This window comes from Candoia aspera, chromosome 2 (genome assembly GCF_035149785.1).
Source record: "Candoia aspera isolate rCanAsp1 chromosome 2, rCanAsp1.hap2, whole genome shotgun sequence".
Lineage (NCBI taxonomy): Eukaryota > Metazoa > Chordata > Lepidosauria > Squamata > Boidae > Candoia > Candoia aspera.
The window spans coordinates 163,147,235-163,168,408 of record NC_086154.1 but is presented as its reverse complement, the minus strand read 5'-3'; the positions used below and the strand labels follow the sequence as shown (position 1 = coordinate 163,168,408).

Below are 21,174 nucleotides of genomic sequence, written 5' to 3'. Positions count from 1 at the left end.
AGAACCTGTCCTGGGGGAGAGATTGGCAATGCATCATCTAGGATGGTATCTTTGGAACTCGTTTTTAAAAAATAAAAATTAAATGGCTGAAACCTTCTGAGGTAGCCAAAACGTTGTGATCCCACAAGAGTTCATGCGATTGGGGACACTGAGTTTGGGGTATCCACCCATCATAAGAAATCACACCGTGGTGCCTGTCACCTGAAAAGGTGCTCACCAATGCTACAGCTAATTACTGTCATCAATAATTTGATCTTGAATTACTGTATATACTCACCAATAAGCTGAGAATTTTAGGTTAAAAAATACACCCCCAAAACTGGGTTGGCTTATCGGTGGATGGGCTCATCCGTGAGTATGTACGGCATATCACTTCTGTCTGCACTTGGGGGCTCACATTGCTAAAGGACTCTCTGTCAAACATTTTTCAATATTCCCTCTACGTTGACAACTACGGATCATTTATATGATTGCATTTCTGTATGGGTTTAGGACTGCATCATGTGCTCAGACCTGTGGAATGGTGGAATAACACAGTAAAAATTCAATCCAAAGAAATACCTTTTAAAAAGAACTCAGCATGTTTTGCTTAGCGCAATCAAGAAAGCCTCTCTAACATTAGAGCACAGAAGGCTCAATAACTTCTCAGAAGAGTGTGTGCAAAATGATAATTGATTTAAATACAGAACAAAGAATGCCATCCTGTCTTTAGTTTAAGCTGGCAACAAATCAGCCTTGTGCACCCTCCTACATGCCCAGAGATAAAAGGTAGTTTAAAGAAAAGAAACCCCCTACCTATTGTAAGTAACTCTGAGCCAAAGTTAGCAGATGAGTTTATAAATACAAGAGCACACCCACAACCAGGCGGAAACAGTGAAAGTTCTCTGGGTTTAAAAAGTGTCAAAACGGCTACGTTTTGAGGAGGGTAAGACTCATAGGTGACGAGGCAACTGGCTCGGGGATGAACAGAGGCTTTCTTCCGCTTGCCAGTGCCTCCCAGATCTACCCAGGGAAGGCCTCCCCTGTAGGTCGATGGGGCGGAGACAGCAAACTGCCCCTCCCTTGGTTACCTGCCGCTTGCCTCAGGTTCAGCCTCTTCCTCTCCTGCACTCTCCTGGGTGTTTATTAACTCCAGCTCAGGAAGACATTTAGCAGGGGAAAGAATGGAGTCTTTTGTATTGTGATTAGCTCTTTGAATTCGGCTTCCTTCTACCACACCTATTCACTAAGGCAGAGGCGCCTAGCTCGGGCAGGTAACTTTCAGGCCTCAGCCTCTTTGGTTTCAGTGCAGTGAGGGTGTATCAGCGAAGGCTTGTTCATTTTGTGCTTCTGTTTTTATCATATCGGTAACTGTAGCGAGAACTAAGGATATATACAATTCTTCCTCCGACAGGTGTTGACCTGCAAATGGTCAAGTGCAGGTGTTGGCTTTCCCCTTAGAGCTAGTGGCAATGCAGTATCGTAGACCAGCTGTTTCGCTACAATAAGGCTACCAGGGCATATGGACTTTCCCGGAGGTAAGCCCCACTGAATGCACTAAGACGTAATTTTTCACAGGCATGAGTAGGATGGGGCTGGCGATGTGATCAGGACAAGTTCAGGGAATAAAGCTGATTTTTACAATGGGCCAGTAGTTTCACTCATTATTTAAAAGGACTGTAAAAGGGAAACACAGCATTTGTGTATTCCTTGTTAGTAAATAGTTAAGCAGTGATAGCAAAAACTCGATAAAGATCTATGTTGATAGAGCAGGTGAAGATTCAGTGTAAATAAAATAGGCTTACTATATCTTGACCTTTTAGAAGAGTAGGGTAATTTTGTCATGTATTGAAATTAAGAGCCCCCATAGCAATGCAGTTTAGTAGTATAGTAGAGTCAAGATATCAAAGACTATAAAATAAGAGATGTGAATAACTTAACCTTGCACAATACCATTTTCATTTCTAAAGCAACCAAATTAATAATTGGTTATTAATAATAATACAGTAATAGTACTGTAATAATATTAACTTTTAAAAGCATTAAAGTAAATAGTAAAAAAAGAGCTACAGGGTGATTTGCAGATTCATCCATGGATCCTGGCATCTGCTGTCTGTCCTCTCTGTTTTTCTTTCTCCTAGGAAGACCATCGCCTCTGGTAGCTCGTCTTCCCAGGCTTCCTTGTCAAGACTCCATCGTGTAGGTATGTCTTACCCAGCAGCGACTGTTCTTTTGGCCTTAAGCAAGTTGAAGGGTAGACTTCTCCACAGGAGAGAGAATGTGTGACGGGAAACAGAAACGTTGAAGAATTGCATCCTGAAGTTCAGAGGAAGGGTTCAGTCACAGTTCATTTGTTTATTAAATTTATACACTGCCCATCTCACTATAAAAGTGACTCTGGGTGGCTTTCAAATAAAAAAAGTCATAAAAACCCATTATAAAAATACAAAAAATACAGTTGCTTTCAGATAGTACCTGCCAAGAGAGCTTGCTTGATTCTTTACATCAAAACATTAGTTTACATTAAAAAAAACATGCTGTCAAGCAAAGCACCAATCTCCAGCAACATTTTTAGTTCTAAAAATTCCTCCAGAACCTGAATGGGCCTCATAAGTGTCCTAGAAAACCAATCTTAATGCTGTGGCTCTGTGCTTTTGCTAGGGGAATGCTTGCTTGCTGGTAGTGAGCAGAGCATCCTGCTGGACTGAACAGGAGATGGGGTCGCGTGGTAAGGAGCATTGCAGTAACTGATTATCGGCAGCCCTCTTCTGTGAGTGGGCAACTCAGCCCATAGCCATTTTTGCCAATGTGCCTAGAAGTCTCAAAGCCCCAAAGACTGGAAAACCCTGCCTTGGTGCCTGAGGTATATGATCTGAGGTAGCTAAGCTAGGTAAGACCTTGTTTGCATTGTGGCCTTGCACTGCTGCCCGACAGAGTTGGTTGGAGTAACCATCTAACGCAGTGCCATGTAGCCTCATAGGTCTTTCCCCTCCTTTCTATTGTTGTTTTGTCTTTACCATCAAGTGTTAAATTACAGCTGGGGAAAGTCAAATGTAAGAGTAGCAAAGGAGTTAAACCCTTATATTTTCCTCCTCCCTCTCTCCAAATTTCCCCATCAAGTGGCACTCTGCAAAAGAGCAACACAGGGCAAAGGCAGGGAGCACACAGCTCCTCCCTAGTTTCCTGACCTGGGCTGATCCAAATACTTTGTTTTTGCAAAGAAGTGTGCTGATCAACAAGCACTTGTTGCAATATTGTAGAGCTCTGAGAGTGTCCATGGCTGAGAGCACTGCATTCCCCACATCCCCCAAAACAGGGCAAGAAATCCTTGGAATGCCACTGGGGGTGGCTGCGCTGGGGGGGTGGGGCAGCTAATCAACAAGCTGTGTTATGTATGTAGCTGGCAGCTGCCTGTCTGATTATTATTTTCATTTGTGTAAATGTGTGGAGGGGACCTACAGCACATAGGGTGGGGACAGGAAACTAAAACCTCCCACTCTCACATAGATTTTTTTCTTTTTTGATCTCTATTGACATTAATGGAATATTTAATTTAAAGAAAACACCTCTAGGGCAGTTTGAAAAACACATGACTGGACTGAGAATTAAGCTTCCTTCACCTGTATGTGGTCATCATGATCAGGACCAGACCCACACATGCTTCCATCAGTGTAAACAAAAATCAGAAGAGCAGCTGCACACTATGGAATTATTATATCTTGCAGTTAGCCATCAGAACTCACACTGCTTTATTATCAGTGCTAAAAATATCTGCTGGTGGAGTTAAATATTATCTCTGTTAGGATCAAAGTTTAGAATACAATCCCCAGGCTTTTATGTTCAACAAAAATATTTTTCAGTTTTCAGATGAAAACAATAATACTATAAAAGAGTAACTGTTTTAATATTTAATCTTATCCTATTCTAGGAACATTGTTTTCCTTTTTTTTTAAACTGTCCAAATTGAAGATTCTGTGTAACCAGAAAGCAGACATATTATGTGAAAGTGATTGGCATTACCAAAACACACAAACACACACATTTGTAATTGTTCTCCTTTTATATTAACCTGTTTGAGAATTCTGTACTTGAAACCTGTATTGTGGACACTTTTGGGATAAGGGGCATGCTTTTTCCTCTTTTTCAATCTATGGATTTTGTTCTACAGCTTCAAGTGGAGACCATCATTTGATCTAAAAGTATTTACTTAGCTTGTTTGTGCAATCAAGATCTTGCCTAAAGATATATTAAAAATGCTAACTATTTGAGCCGAATCTTATTCTAAGTTCCCTTCAAGGCTGGGAGGTTCATTTGCTTCATTTTTTTCCTTTTAATTTTGTTTCACGTCTAGAGAAAAACATTTCTTCTTTGAGAAGAAATCAGTAATTAAAACTTTCTCCTGCCATGGGATGAGGCCATCTGAAGGCTATTCAAGGAGCCGTGAGCATTCAAGTGCCCAAATGAGAACAATGAGAAGGTCTTGCAAAAGGACATTTTATATTAACATCAGGGGAAAACACCTGTGCTGGACTTAAATTGGACTAGATCTCATACACAATTTCTTGGCTGTCTGAAAGGGTATTATTATTGCACGATATAGCAGTAGGCTAAGTCTTTGTGGGGAACCTCTCTATAAAGTCCACCTCATTCCACGGGATGAGGAAAAACAATGCAGTGTGTTAAAGGGATTTCCTATGGAAGCAACAAGCACTCTGCAACATTAAGAAGTTGGCGCTTGAAATATTTAAAGCTTTCTCTGTTGCAGGCCTGATTTCCACCAAAGTTTTTTGCATTTATTACATTACATACATTTATTACATATTTGTGGGGTATCATTGCTTTTAATCATGTTGCATTTAGTGCTGGTGTTGTTTCTCTGCTAGTGATAATTAAATAGACTGCCTTGCACTCATTTATCGTGAATTCTCCCCCCGCCCAAAAGCAAGAAACACAGAAATAGTTGTGAACAAGGAAGATAGGACAGAAGGAGAAAAAGGACCCAAAAGCAGAAGCAGAAGTGCACACATTGCAACTTGCAGTGAAGAACAACGATGTTAGATATGCTTCCTGTTCCTGTAATAGTGCACAGCAACTTGGAACTGTCTGTTTGCCTCAGTTCTTTCTGCCCGTACCTACCAACACGGACTGATTGTGGAGCAGACCATGAAAGTGTGATGGGCAGAGGAAATGCATGAGATAGATGGGTAGAGGCAAGGAAGGAGAATTCACAGCTGGAAAGTCTCACTGAGAGATTAAGCACCCATTTCTTCTTTATTGTAATCTTAAAAGGAACTTCTTCGGTTAATTTTCAATTTTTTTTTTTTACTGGACTTTTGATTCTGCCGCTGGTCCCCTGGAAAATAATGAGGTAAGGAAAAATTTAGGACTGCCTATCACAGGTTAATGTTTTCTCTCTAAGCAGGTTCTGAAATGTTACCTTGAACTGGGAGGGGCTGCGTTCTGTGGGAGCAAGTGTGTGATGCGGGAGACCGAGGGAGTTGCTGGAAGGGATAATTGTGTTCCGTCTGGCTGCATGGATTTGGGTGTTTGGGCTCTGTCTTCAAGCATCACTGCCTAACAGTTTTCCTTTCCTGAGTAAAGTTGACAGTTCTCACGTGAATTAAATAGCCACTTTTTAAGAAAACTAAAAACTGCTACTGAATGTTTAGGATCTAGCAGAAATGTAGCCAGTAGAGCTTCTTCCACAACTTGTTATTAGCAGAGGAAAAGCTTCACTAGCTACATATCTGTTTGCCTGCTGCTCGGTTAGAAAGGTGGCAACTCTCTCTATAGGGATGACTTGGTTACTTACCATTCTATTATTTAATGCTTAATGACCGAGCACTGAATGTGTGAACTGATTACACTTGAAAGTGCTGTGTTCAAGATGAAGTGAAGGTTCTGTCTACCTTGGTTGATCTGCACTGGCTCTTTGATTTGTTGATTCTAAATTATGAACATGCTAGTGGGAGCCAGTGCTGTGCTGAAAGTTAGGGCAGGGGAGAGAATGAAAGAAAACCAGCGTCTACTTTCTGATCATTCTTGGATTGTGGTAGAGCAGTGTTTCTCAACCTTGGCAACTTTAAGATGGGTGGGCTTCAACTCCCAGAATTCCCCAGCCAGCCATGTCCACCCATCTTAAAGTTGCCAAGGTTAAGAAACAAGGTAGAGGTTTGAGGTATCTGCCTTGTGGGGTCTGGACCACACATATGCAGTCTACCCCATTTCCCCCCATTTCCCCCCATTGATGATGTCCTTCTTTTCTACTTTCCTCCCTTCCTTCCACCAACCAGGTGGTTTCATCGTGACCTGAGTGGCATAGATGCTGAGGCCTTACTCAAAGCACGAGGAATTCATGGCAGCTTTCTGGCTCGGCCCAGCCGGAAAAACAAAGGGGACTTTTCCCTTTCTGTCAGGTAATTGACACCCACCTTCTTCCAATCCTTTGACAATATTCCATTGTTCCCCTTGAGTCTCATGTTATCTTCTACCTTTTCAATCTTCCTTCTCCAAAAATACTCCCTGTCAGTATATACAGGATGGTTCCCATAGTTGATTGTTAAAAACATATATCATTCCCAGAGTCTATGGGAGTGGGCGACTATAATACATTTAAATAAATAAATAAATAAATAAATAAATAAATAAATAAATAAATAAATAAATAAATAAATATCTAGCAAATCCCAAGACACATTGGAATTGATGTGCTGAAGGCCAGGATGGAAGAGAAAAGGAGGAATGGAAAGGCTACAAGTGAAGATGGCTCTTGTGAAACTTGTAACTTTCCAAAGTTTGTCCAACAAACTTGAGGATGAATTCCTCTTTCTCTGAGGTTTTGCCCAGAGTAGGACCAGTGGTGAAACCTTTTGTCTTTTTCTGAGTTTGGAAGAGAGACTTAGTGGTAAGTTCAGAGGCTGAATCTCCCTACAACCTTCCTTGAAATAAATCTGCTGGCGGCACATTACTGACTTTTCTGGGAACAGGCCTCAAAACAAAACAAGCAGCTTGCTAGGCTAATGGCATCTGTGCATTTACTCTTTTAAAAAATGTTCATGGTTTGGGGAAGTCATCAGACATTGGAGCAGGAAGACCAGGTTCAAGCCTGCCCACAGCTTCTGGCTTCCATGTTAATTTTCAAGCTGGCTTCCATTTAAGTAAAGCGACTTCACTTCTTACTCTTTCAGATTGGAATTTCCACTAACTTGCCTATTAAACTTATACAATAAACCTTCCTCTGAAAAATAGGACTACTTAAAAAATTTTCAGTAAGTAAAGATGTCAGTGGAACTTCTAATGCCTAACATCTGCCTGCCTTAACATAGAAAGTATGAAAAATCTCTCCGGTGAAATGACAATTGGAAAAGTGCCACGGGGAGCCAGGCATGCATCTTTTTAGCTATCTTACTGCAAAACAAAATCTTATTTATTTATTTATTTATGTAAAAGACAAATATGGCCACCCTTCTTATCTGCCACAATTCTGGGTGGCTTACAAAAAACAGCAGTAAAAACCAAAGAAAGACAATAAAACCAATGCCCCCCCCAAATAAAAACGATCCCAAATCCCAGCACCCTAGACAACACTTCCAGTACATCAACAATTACAATCACCAGGCTCCAACCTCATCTTTATTCTAACCCTGATTCTCCAGTTTGAATAAAAGGCTTATATTCAATTAATATGTGATGGGATTGAGATTAAGCCCTGGTACATACAAGTACCAATGAATCCATCCAGTTCCCTTATTTCTGTCTCGAATTCCTGCCAGGAGAAATGGTGAAGAGAATGTCTTTCTTCTTTGTCCTTCCTTTCATATTTCTTAGTGCTCTTCACTGATGAGAATTTCTGCCTCTCTTCTTTTAGGGTTGGTGATGAGGTAACTCACATCCGTATCCAGAATACTGGGGATTTTTATGACCTCTATGGAGGAGAGAAGTTTGCCACTTTATCAGAACTGGTGGAATATTATACACAGCAGCAGGGATCCCTGCAGGATAAAGATGGCACCATCATAGACTTGAGGTATCCACTCAACTGCTCTGATCCCACAACAGAAAGGTATGAGGAAAGCGCGCCTGCTTACGCCTATATCTGCACACCCATTCTGACTTTCCGATCCACGCTGGGCCTCAGCTGAGGGCTGTTCCCGCATTAAAGTCTTCTATAATCTGTGCATATGCATCTGTGGACTGCGCACATGCACTGATCGTGGATCGATATAGACATAATTGTACATTACGTGCAGTATGTTTACTGATCATTTATTTGCTTGCAGAGTCAGGAAAGTCATCTAGAGGGGTGGTGTAGGGAATTCTGCAGTGTGCGGGAGATTGGACTTGATGATCTCTTAGGTCCCCTCCAGCTCTATGATTCCTTAGGATCCTATAGGGTTTTCTGGAGGATAGTCTGAATACTTTTGCCCCTACAAAGACATTCCTTCATCTAGAGAATATGAAAGAATGTTACGCGTTGCTCCAAAATCTGTACAGTATGCAAGCTTTTATTGGTCTAAAATATTTTTATTCTCTTGTGTTTCTACTTAAAAAGAACACAAAGCAGTTAACAAGATGACTAAAAAGAGAGAGTTGAGAAGACGCCCGGCGTTTAAGATTACAAATGTGATCCAATGTAGATGGCTTAGATGGCTTGAATGTAGACTTCTTCTTCTTAGGGAAGTCTTTCTCAGGCAAGATGGTAAATAAAGCCAAACACTGTGTGTGTGTGTGCACGCGTGCATGTGCATGCCCTATTCAAGGCGTGCAATTCCCTTTAGTTGCACAGTGACAGACTGCAGGAAGAGGCTGCAGACGTTTAAAAGAGGCCGTATCAACTTATACCTAGTACTGTCCTGGGGCTGCTGAGATGAAAGAGCAATAGTTAATTGCCTAGTTTGAAATATATAGGTATTCAATTTTTGAACTGAAAGATTTTAAGCCTAAGAATTTGGGGGATCTTGCATGATTGGGCCACTAAAAGATTGCTCATAAAATAATCAGTGCTTCTCTATGCAGAAAAAGGTCCTGGTGCCTTCAGTGGGGAATGCATAGCACTGTACTCTCTGGAAAAGTTATTACATCTCTAAGATTAAAATTAAAACGTACCTACAAAAAGATAGCTTCAGGAAGCTTTATTCATTAAAATGCTAATGAGAATTTTAAAGATACTGGAAATGATTGACTTATTAAAGAGGTAAATAGAGGGAAGGGACCCGCATGAACTATTTGGGCAATTGTAAGAAAAGTCTCTAAATGAAAAAAAGAAAAAAGGGGAGATGGAGTCCCAAAAGGTAAATTATCTGCATGTGAGCACGCAGGGTCTCTTGTTCCTGGCTTTTGCTGCTACACAGTTGTGGGATGCTGAGCCAGGGGGGTTGGCTAAAGTTTTCTCTCATCTCCAGCTGCAGCTTTTTCTTCACTTTCCATATGATAACTCCAATCTCCCTCATTATTGACTCAGGCTCTCTCGTGGAAGCTTCTCAAGACTAAAATGGTTTACGTTCCAGTTATCCACCAAGAGACTATACCTTACATGTTTATATAATATTTATATGTACCCAATCAGGGCACACCACTGTGTGTTCATTCATTCCACTCACGGCTACGGATGAACGGTGCCATTGCTTAAGTAGAAAACCTCTTCAGGCCCGCTTGAAAACAGGGTGATTCTATTCACATTCAGAAGAGTGAGGGTCCAGCAGGGTCCTCCTGTTCCTCCATGTAGACTTCTGTAGGGCAGAACTTCCTCTCTCAGTGCCAGCTTTTTATCTATGTCAGAAGAGGAGAAAGGTCCCCGAGTAATTTTCTGACTCCTTGGGGGACGCCGCTTTCGCGATGTTTCCTTGGCAGACTATAGAGCAGGGTGGTTTGCCGTTGCCTTTTCCGGTCGTAATTTCCTTTCCCCCAGCAAGCTATCCATGTTAGGAGGACCCTGGAAAATCAGGATCTTCACTCAGATGGAAAGCCTCCACAGATCCTGACTACTTCTGAATGTGGGTATAATACCTGAAGAGAGCTAGGGTATCATCATGGTCTAGAAGTATGTAAATAAATATGGGTCCCGTGCTTACAGCTCCTTTGTTCTTTTACTTTGGGATCTAGTGAACTATTAAGTTTTCTCTCAGCATTGTTCTCCTTTTACTTTTCAAGCTTTCTTAAACTGAGAGATTTCCCAAGGCAATAGGTTATAGTGCACATATTGCCTTGGTCATGTGATAAAGTTTCAATACTGGTGTGACTTATATTTGGAAACTAGATTTCCTTTGTTTCACTGATTTGCTATTTTTGGCACATTCTTAAGTGCAAAGATTGTGGTGTCAATAAGAAGCAGATATCTTGCAATAAAGTATAAGCATATCGTTTGTCCAGAGTCAAACTCTTTGTTCTTGCAGGTTTCTTTAATATTCCTTCTCCTTTTGTTGCAAGCTTGTATGCCTGCAACAAAATTTCTGTGTTAAAACATCAAGTGGCTTCTTAAACACAAAAAGGCTTATGATAGCATAAATCTTCAGGGAAATTTGTTTGTCATTAAGATGCCCAATGACTCTGTTCTTTTGCTGCCACCTATCTGGAAATTGTATTAAAATGTGTGGCTTTTGGTCATGTTGGACATGGTATGCTAAGCCATTCATGAGGCAGGGTTGGGTTTGTGCTGTTCCAGAACAAACTGCTGTTCCCTTGCAAGGAGTCAGTCTATTTATCCGCTCTAGGGTCTGTGTGCAGGCCTGCTCACATCCAAAGGCAGCAGTTGGCCAGGGAACCTGCTGCTTCCTCCCTTGCGGTTGGAAAGTTCTGTCCTCCAGGCTCTTACGAAAACTCAGCCTCCCTCCCTCCCCAACAACCACCCAAGATTTTCCATCACGTGGCTTCCTCTCCATTTGGTCCACTGAGCTTAACTGTTTCCTCTCTGAGAGGGAAGGAGACTCGCTTAGCAAATGACAGCTCTGTTCGTTTCCTACCCAGCAGTTCTGTAGTTCTGAACATCTTTTGGAACGGAGGTAGCGTGACTCCCAAAAGTTGTTGAGATTCAACTTCCAGCTTCCCTCATCATTGCACAGGCTGGTTGAGGTTGCTGGGACATGTAGCTTAGCCTCTTCTGCAGGAGCACAGATTCCCTCCTTCTATTTTAGAGAAAAGATTCTAAAACAAAGGCAGTATGATCTCTAAAAGTCCCCACCGCAACAGAAACCTTTGTAATTGTATTTACTGTATTTCCCTTCAGCCAAATTCATTGGATTTGACCCTAAGCAGGACTGCATGAACTATAGTCCAGAAGTTGAATGTGTAGCCTGCTGAGTGCATTAAATGGCCCTTTATCAAACTCTTGTTAGGCTGTCACGTAATGGTCAGGTTTGTTCACAAATATGTATAGGACTGATCTAATCTCTCATTCTTTTAACAGTGTGATTATGGTAAAGGTAAAGGTAAAGGTAAAGGTAAAGGTTTCCCTTGACATTAAGTCCAGTCGTGTCCGACTCTAGGGGCGGTGCTCATCTCCGTTTCAAAGCCGAAGAGCCAGCGTTTGTCCGTAGACACTTCCGTGGTCATGTGGCTGGCATGACTACACAGAACGCCGTTACCTGCCCGCCAAAGCCGTACCTATTAATCTACTCACATTGGCATGTTTTCGAACTGCTAGGTTGGCAGGATCTGGGACTAGCAACGGGAGCTCACCCCGTCACGCGGATTCGAACCGCCGACCTTCCGATCGGCAAGCTCAGCAGCTCAGCTGTTTTAACCCGCAGTATAATAGCATAATTTGGCCAGGATGAACTCCTCACTTAATGCAGCCCAATGTTTATCCCTCTTTATGTCAAGGGCTCTACGTTTCATCTCATAATTGTAGAGGTGAAAAATCTAATCAGTGTGATAGTCTCTTACTTGCTCTTCTGTTTCTTTTAAAAATAATTAAAATAATGGATGTAAACTCAACATATTAATTGTACGAGACCTACATCTACAACAATTATGTTTTCCCCAGCAGAAAGTGGCAAACATTACAATGTGAGGTCTAGCTCATCATACTTCAGTAGTTCATGCTAGTGAACTTAACTTCTCTGGGAACCCCTCCTAATTCCATGACTGCTGCATTTTTCCTTGGCTCTGACTGCTTTACTTCCCACTCTGGCCCAGCCCAAGAACTCTGTATTTCGAGATCAAAATTGATTTCTCCATTGTCTAAGAAACATGTAAAAATAAAATAGAGGTCACTGAAATGCTGTGGCCTACATAACTTGACTTCCAAATGCTGTTACTCAGATCATGCTGTAAGTTAGAAATGTAAGTTGAAAATACACAAAACCGCTAACAAAAATAATTTGAAACAGTACTTAAAAATAAACCAGTTCTGTAAATGCATTATTAAATGCAATATACACAACGAAAACCTCAGTGTAGAAAGGTCAGAGTCAGGGCCCATTAGAAAAGGAATTAAATAAAACAGGGTGACACTGCGGAGATAGGAACCAGAGGAACCATTCTACAATGGAAGTGAGCAGGTCATCAAGAAGACTCACTTTGGATGGATATCAAACTAGCCTAAAAGGAAGTTTTCAGCTTTTTATTCAGACTAGGCAGAGTTGTGCAGGAGCAGCTAATCTTTTAAGTAAATTGACCCCTAGCTGTTTCATACTTTGAATGATATCCATAAGCAAACTGGTAATCAATGTGGCAAGAATAAGAGCGGTTATAAAGCCATCATCTTTTAGAGCCTGTAAAATCCTAGTTGTCATATTGTGGACTGTCTGAAGCTTCTCAAGAACCTTGCCAGGTCAACATGCTGCAGAAATGGCCGCAGTTGGTATAACAGTTTACGAGCAGTCTTCAACTATGTCTATATTTACGGATTTCAGCATTTTGCTATAATACCTTTGGAAATATTGGAACACTTGCAAGATAACAACAACAGTAACAATATAATTGAAGCTGGGGAGCAGGGTGGGGAGCTATTGTTACTTCAGAACAATTTAGAAAGTATATTTTAATGTGTTTTTCATTTCCTATTGCAATAATCACAACTAAAACAGCATTAAAAGCAAATGTTTCATTAGCATATTTCACATCTAATTAATCAAGATAAGCTTTAGCAGTTGACCAAATTACTTGGTAAAAGGTATTGAGCAATTTACAAATTAATTTAAGATTTAAGACTTTTTAGTCAAGCTGAGAATAAGGCACACAGTTGCAGAACTATCAAAACAACTGCAAGACAAACATTGGCTGCAATAAAAATATGCTCCACGTATAAGATAAAGGGGAGGATGTTAATCCCGGGGATTGGTGGTAGTGAGACAAATTGGACTGACCCGTGACTCTCGTGTGTCCCACAATTCCAGGGGCTGAGATGATCCATGGAACTGGTTTCAGTATCAGCTGAAAAATGTCCATTCAGGAGATGCACATTTCTGTGCAGTTTTTGTTCAACTTACTTGCCATTTTTAACATTTTGTTTTTGAAGAAATACAACGATAGCTACATATAATGGCTTTATCAGATTGTGATATTATTTATGTAATCGAAAAAGTACATGCCATACTGTGCAAAATAATAATAATGACTTATGATTATTATTATTTAAAATCTGGAAGCAAAATAAGTTCCGACAGTGGATTGAGAAAGCTGCTATTGAGAAAAGCACATTCTAAGATTCTGGCTCATCTCTTAGAAGGATATTGCAAGAAGGCTAATACCTCCTTTACAAAGTAGTTGTTTTTCCACATGAAGAAGCCTTGAGGTAGAATTCTGTAATCAGCGGAATGGTTTGAGGTTTGAGGTGGCACTGATTCACTTACATTATGTTAAGAAATACCATTAATAGCATTCTATTAGACAGAGAGCAGTGGACGGCTCAGCTACATTCAGCGTTTACCCCACAACAATTTTTTGATTGTTAGCCTCCCAGAGTCACTGGTTTGAGATGGGCAGCTATATAAATTGAATAAACAAACAAACAAACAGACTTAGGTCCCTCATAGCAGCTATGAGCTCTGACCTGGAAAACCACTTGTTCAACTCTTATTTTGGCCATGAATGCACAGTTGAGAGCTTTTGGCCAGTCATGGCCAGGAGGTATCAGAGGGACTGCAGTTGGAACCCAACATGATGTCCAAGGCATAATGCTTCCCCCTCCCCCACTACCCCAGAGGCCATGGTCCTGATCGAATCTGAGCTGTGTCCTCCTAGCTGAGATTCATTTGATGCTTCTTGCGCTCTACACCTGTTGCAGTATATTCTTCCCTGTCCCCTGGCTTTACTTCAGTTTCATTCTGCTATTAGTTTTTTCTGTTTAGAATTTAAGATTATGTTCTGTTTGTATGGATTTAATGTTTATTATGAACTACCCAGGTAATTTTTAATGAGGGATGCTGTGTCCGTGAATTAGGACAGGACTGTACAGGGCTCCTGTATGCTGGGCCACATGTTTCTTTAGGTCACCATGTACTGGTTAAAACCACACAGCCAGGTTGCTCAAAAGCAGTAGTTCACTCTTTCTGTGCGTGTGTGCATGCGTGCATGCTCTACAGAAAGAAATCACTCAGGCAGTTAACTATGTTTTTACAAATGGAAATAAATAAATAAGTACATGTGGGTGAATACTGTAACATACTGCAGCCTTTTTTTCTTTAAATGTGACCAAAAGCACTACCTCCTATTTAAGCCAGATGAGATTGCTTTGGAGCATAAGGAAATGAATCAGGAATATTACTTTTCTAATAGGGTGAGAGAAGTCACTTCTGTGTTTCATGAACACCTGTACTTCTGGCCGATTCAATCTTTTTTGCAGCCATATGGTTTGGTGTACCAGCTGAATGGTATATCATACAGAAATTGATCAGTGTGCACTTACCAAGGACAACTTAAAGCTGAAAGCAGTAGCAAAGAATGCAAGTATTTATTTATAAAACAAAATCAAAAGAAAAATAATAGGCAAAAATAAATATGCAAGCTTAACTTTCTCTGAATTTTTCAGCCAGTGATAAAAGACAGTTGAGCCAAATTTTACAGCCTGCACTGATACATATGGAGACATCAGAGACACATTTTCTGTCTCTGGCCTAGCTGGGTATATAACAATGAGTGGTTGCATTAAATCATTGTGTAGATAAACAACAGAAGAATGTATTATCTCCTGTTTCCACTTCTTTTAACGTACATGGGCACATTTGCTCTCCTCTTCCAATAATAAAATGTTTTCCTTCCACTAACCTGGTGAGCATGCATTTAGTCTGACTACGCCTATTGTACGTGGTATTTGTCAGACAGTTGTAGAGGTGAAGGGTCTCTTGTTAATCCCACATTTAAGCGGGAGAAGAATAAAGTTCATGTCCATTTGATGGTCGATATTCAACACACAACACCTGAATTCAGCCTTAGCTGAATTTAACCCCAAGACTGTCCACTGGAATGAAAACTCACAATGCCGCTATCTTCTCTCATTTCTTTTTCAAGGGTGAAAGAACATAATTACTTATATTGAATTTGTGAATAATCAGGGAAAAATATCTAGTGACTTTAGGCTTTTGTAAAAAATCACAAAGTCATCTGATATCATGGATTTCTAAATGCCAAGAGAGCGGGGAGTAAGTGCAACTCCACAAACAGCACATTCCGCCACTTGGGAGCAATGCAGGAGAAGGACTTCTCTCATGTGCCAGACGAATATTCCTAGAAGAGGAAAGGCCTCTTCAAATTAGCTACTCTTGTCCATCTGAACAGATGGTCCTTTAGTTAGTATCTTAGTTATGTCAGCCTTTAAAGATTATTACTTTAAATTGAACGGTTGACAGCCGGGTAGATCTTCCAGGATAAGCATCCTGTCCTCTCTGTATCTTTTACTGATTAGCAGTTTAGCTGCCACATTTGACACCACCCCCACGGTGGTTTTATTTAAGCAAGCCCTTAAAACCTGGCTTTTTCCCCAAGCCTCAGGCTACAGTGAGTGGCAGGCCCCTTGTGCTTTATGCGATTTTTCCAGAAGTCTGCTTTTTGTATTGGTTGTACTGCATGGTTTTAAATGGTTTTCTATTGTATGCTGCCTAGAGACCTAATGGAGTTGGGTGACATATAAATGTAATAAACAAAGAAATTAATAAATGGTAATTTGTATATGTAATGGGGGGAAAATCCCGTCTGTAAGGGGATTTTTTCTTACCTTTTTGCCAATAAATGATGCTGTGGATTTTGGATATTGTAACCTTCTGATTCATCTTGAGGCAACTGATACAAGTCTATAAATGTGCACTAAGAAAGATGGGAAAGTCAAAATGTGTTTAACAAAACTCAACAATGCCTTCATAGAAATGGTGTTACAGTATGTAAATCCTGAACTTCTAATTTCATTTTAAAATAGTGTTCACATTTTGAAGTTCAGAAAAGTTACTCTTTTGATATTGTCTGATTACTAACTATAGATACAAAATCCCCATACGCTTTATTTTTCCTAATATGATTCTTTAATAAGGAATAATTATTTTATTATAGATTTTGAAGGACTACACTGCTTACACAAATATTCATAATAATATATTCAAGTGTAAGACACTGAGGTTTGCTGAGAAGCATTTTGATTCTCTTCTTCATTCTAAGGAGTCAGCTTCATCTAGAAAAGCACTGTTATTAATCATGGTGTGTGCAACAGAACGATAAAATTCACATGTGTTTTCTTTTTAGTGCCAAGATAGTGTGTAATTTGTTGGGGTTCGTTACATTAAAGTCTTAAGCACCTTAATTTCAGAGAAAGACCCAACATTTTCATTTTGAAAATACAGACTCAGATATGCGTTGACACTAAATGGGCTTGAGGGGAAATATAAAAAGGGTTGTACCTGTTAGGATTTGGTCTAACCAACTGAAGCTTCTGGTAACTAACCAAATGGAAACCTACATCACAGATGAACCAGCACAACTTTGTTTGCAGCACATCTGTATTGGCAGAAGAACCCAACAGGGTGAAATTGGGTTTTTTTCTTCCTCATTGCACAGCTGTTGCATTGAGACAACTAACGTATTACTGAAAGGAGATTGACAGCCATGCCAGTACATGGTGAGTTTCTGTGGTGTTTCCAGAGACCCCAGAAAAGGAAGATGCAGAAGGCACTTGACTTGGGCACTGAGTTGAAACACCGCCCCCAGCCCCTTCCAGTGATGTCCCTGGGGATATTCCATTGGGCAAAGTCCTGTTTTCTCCCTGCTGGCCTGGCAAGGTTTTGTATGAACAAGTTATCTTGGTTAACTTTGCACAGTCCTGGTAAACATGGATTTGGCAATGCTAGCATCAGCAGCTCATCCACAGTAAGGGAACAGATATGTTGATTTATCTTAGACTGTTGTGCTAAGAACTAGTGAGATATCATATAGGAAGTAGCTAGAATGCTGCTTCCTATATACTGACTAAATGCTGAAAATGCTGTGCACTAGTACCATTTGTTAATACTTTAAAAATAATTTCTAATATTACAACTGAAAATCTAAAGATTCTTTTATTTTATTTTAAGATCTTCTGGCTAGTTCTAGACAGAAGAGTGAAACTGAGATACATTGTACAATGCTATTAAAATTGCCATACAAAAGGGAGGCAAATCCCATTAGAGAGCTTTTTCCCCACCTTTGAAATGAGCTGATCTTTTATGAACTGGATCCCTGCCAACACCAACACCCCCCTCAAACCCAATTTTAGCTTTGGGTAGATCATATTATTCTCTCCATGTAGTTTACGGTGTCCTTAATACTTGCTGCATTGATTCCTTTTCCCATAATAAAGGGTTGTTCTGCTTTTTTGTGAACAGGCTGTGTTTTTATTTATTTCTTTATACTGAGATTTGGGTAGAAGCAGATGTTAAGATCATTTTACTGAATGCTGAATGGTAAAGCAGACAATATATGCAAACAATAAAAACAAAACCAGTCCTATTAATGAACATTTTAAAATCGTTCGTCACGTTTATTGTATCAGGGAGGAGAATAACCAGTACAAATAAGAATTATGGCTAGACTTGTTTCAGGGCTTATACAAAACAAAACAAAAACAAAACTTAACATCCATAGGTTGATTCGTGTGTTTTTTTTAATAACCGTTTTTCCTCTCTGTCCCTTGGTCATGACCCAAGTTTTCCATTTGCCTAATTACATTCCAGTCACTCTTATTCTCTTTACTCACCCCACAAATCTGTTGTTTATCTCACCTCTCCTTTTCCTCAGGTGGTACCATGGGCATCTTTCTGGTCCAGCAGCTGAGGCTTTACTCCAAGCCAAGACTGCCCCATGGACCTTCTTGGTGCGTGAGAGCCTTAGCAAGCCTGGTGATTTTGTGCTGTCTGTCCTGACTGACCAGCCTAAACCTAGGAGCGATGTCACTGGAGCCCACAGCCAAGAACGACTTAAAGTTACCCATATCAAGATCATGTGTGAGGTGAGAAGGTGGGCGAGAGGGTAAAGGAGGAGATAGAGACCCTTTCCTCCCTACAAGACGGTATGCAAATCACCTTCATATATGGTTGCAGATGAAAATCCAGTCAGAAATCTGGTGACCCTTAACATGTTATCTATTGATTTGTAATATTTCACATTTGTATCCATACATTATATCTTCCCCAATGAAAAGATAATTGCACTTAAAAAAGAAAGGAAACCAGGTTCCCAAAAGAACCTTGTTGGGCCATAGAAGATGGCAAAGATAGCTGTAGTCAAGGCTCCTGAGATCCAGAGCAGTAAGGGTGGTCTCATGTGCACCAAGATGTGGGCCTGGTGAAGTACAGAAGGAACGTAACTTGTTCCTAGTCAAGGGAAAGACTGATCAGGAGAAGAGCCTGACTCTGTCTCTGTGTTACATCCGTGTTCAAATGGAAGCCAATGAATGTCCAGTACACCACAAATGACAGCCTCTCAGCTAAGCAGAAAGTAACTTGCTTGCTTGCTTGCTTGCTTGCTTGCTTGCTTGCTTGCTTATTTATTTATTTATTTATTTATTTATTTATTTATTTATTTATAATTCAGATTTCTATTACTGCCCATCTCCCCCCAAAGAGGGGGACTCTGGGCAGTTTACAATAAAATACTCCATTAAAACCTCAACACCTAAAATTACCAAACCAGCATCTACCACACTAAAATAATAAATATAAATATAAAATCCAAGTGGGAAAATTTCCATTCGGTAGGGAGAACTCTATGTCACCAGCCACCCCCAGGAAGAGCTGTTGCCCTTCCCATCCCAGGCGAGGCAGCAGAACCAGGTCTTCAAACCCTTCCGGAAGGTCAGGAGCGAAGGGGCCTGCCTCACTTTGGGGGCAGAATGTTCCAGAGGGCGGGCACCACTGCAGAGTAGGCCCGCCTCCTGGAGCCCACCAGGGGAAACTCCCTTGCTGATGGGATCCGCAGCATGCCCTCTCTGCATGACCGGGTGGGATGGGTCGATGTTATGGGGATGAGACGGTCCCTCAGGTAGCCTGGCCACATGCCATGTAGAATCAAGCTTCTCTTGACTCTGGACCCACAGCTGAGTTTTTACTCATTCATCTGGAGACCCTGAGAAGGAGGTTAAAAGCCTAAAATGACTGGTGAAACCTGGAGATTTCACTTCTCTAGAAATACTTTACCTACATATGCTCTCCAACCAAATATGTAATTAATCTAGATTTTTTCAAATGATTATGGATAATCATTTGTATAGCAATATTGCTGTATACAATTTTTTACAATGATGTACAGCAAAAGCAGGTTCCTATCTCAAGGAGTCTACAATATTTTGCATTTTCCTCCCTCACAAAGTTTTCAATCTGTCCTTAAGAGCCCTCCAAATTCAATGTTTAATGCGCCGGAAGAAGAAACTATTAAACAGAGAGCAATCATATTAACTGTTCATTAATAACTGTTTATTAATAAAGAGAGCCAGTTTGGTCTAGTGGTTAGGGCAACAGGCTAGAAGCCAGGAGACTGAGAGTTCTAGTCCCACCTTAGGCATGAAAAGCCTCACAGGGTTGTTGTTGTGGGGAAAATAGGAGGAGGAAGGGGTATTAGGTATGTTTGCTGCCTTGAGTTATTTGTAAAAATAATAAAGGTGGGATAGAAAATAAATAAATAAACAAACAAATAAATAAACAGACAAACAAACAAACAAATAAATAAATAAAATTTTTTGACCTTTATTTATTTAGAGAATTTAGAAACCAGATTTCTCACATCCAGTTAGCGGCACAGTTGGTTTATCAGCCAAAGCTGATAGAAAGCTCTCCATGCCATCAACATGTGGATGGCCAGCATCATCTGCAGGTTCAAAGACCCCAAGACTGCCCTTCTGACCCTTAAGTATGGGTGTAATGCAATCCAGAATAGGGCTTTTCCCCAGACTCTGAAATGTAGCTCCCAGCATCATGAACACCTCTGTCTTGTCTATGTCAAATTCCCTGTTCATTATAATCTGGAGACAATTAAACCCAAAAAATTGCAGAAAAGGAATGCTATAACTGAGTATTAGGTTAATGACCACTAGCTCCAGGCTTGCAAATCATCCTTCTCAGTGGTTTCATACAGATTTTAAGTAACACAGGAGACAAAACGAACCTTGAGATCTTCCGTTATTATTTTTCAGTAGTGCCTGGACAGAAAGAGCTAAACATTACCTCCGACCCTCTAGGGCAGCCTTTCTCAACCTTTTGACCCTGGAGGAACCCTTGAACTATTTTTCAGGCCTCAGAGAACCCCTGCACATTCAGGCTCAAAGATAGGCCAGAAGTTAAAAAATTATTATATTCCTTTCATGGGTAGGCCTGTATATATGCACTAACAGTGTTCTTAAACTAAAAATAAAGAAAGAAACTTGCCTCTTTAATGTGAAGTTGCCCGAATTTGAAATAATTTTTTAAATAAATTGTGATCTCCCAGGGAACCCCTAGGGACCTCTCGCGGAACCCTGGCATTCCACAGAACCCTGGTTGAGAAGCCCTGCTCCAGTCTTCTTGAGTGCTCCAACAAGATACTGTGGTTAATGGTATCAACCACCACCAACAGGTGCAGGAATATCAGGAGGGTTGCATTTCTTGTTCCTCTCTTGGAATATAGTTTAACCTTCAAGGCAACCAATGCAGTCTCCAGGCCAAAATGTTGTCTAAATCTAGATTTAAAAGGGTCAAGATAATCCCAGTTTTCCGGAATATCTTCGATCTTTTCCCCACCTTTGCTAAATATGGAATGTATCTAAAT

The 21,174-nt window shown here is 40.5% G+C and overlaps 2 protein-coding genes across 2 annotated transcripts in view; one reads left to right on the top strand and one right to left on the bottom strand.

The window, feature by feature from the left end:
• The window catches only part of C1R (complement C1r), a 228,544-nt gene that overhangs the window by 75,277 nt on the left and 132,093 nt on the right, over window positions 1-21,174 (bottom strand). The gene's annotated exons all lie outside the window — the stretch shown is intronic.
• PTPN6 (protein tyrosine phosphatase non-receptor type 6) overlaps window positions 1,155-21,174 on the top strand; it is a 39,007-nt gene continuing 18,987 nt past the window's right edge. The window contains exons 1-7 of the mRNA XM_063294660.1: window positions 1,155-1,253; window positions 1,394-1,517; window positions 2,121-2,182; window positions 4,922-5,347; window positions 6,273-6,395; window positions 7,847-8,041; window positions 18,175-18,385. Coding sequence (XP_063150730.1) covers window positions 5,343-5,347; window positions 6,273-6,395; window positions 7,847-8,041; window positions 18,175-18,385 — 534 coding nt within the window. The 5' untranslated portion in view covers window positions 1,155-1,253; window positions 1,394-1,517; window positions 2,121-2,182; window positions 4,922-5,342. The remainder of the gene's footprint in view (window positions 1,254-1,393; window positions 1,518-2,120; window positions 2,183-4,921; window positions 5,348-6,272; window positions 6,396-7,846; window positions 8,042-18,174; window positions 18,386-21,174) is intronic.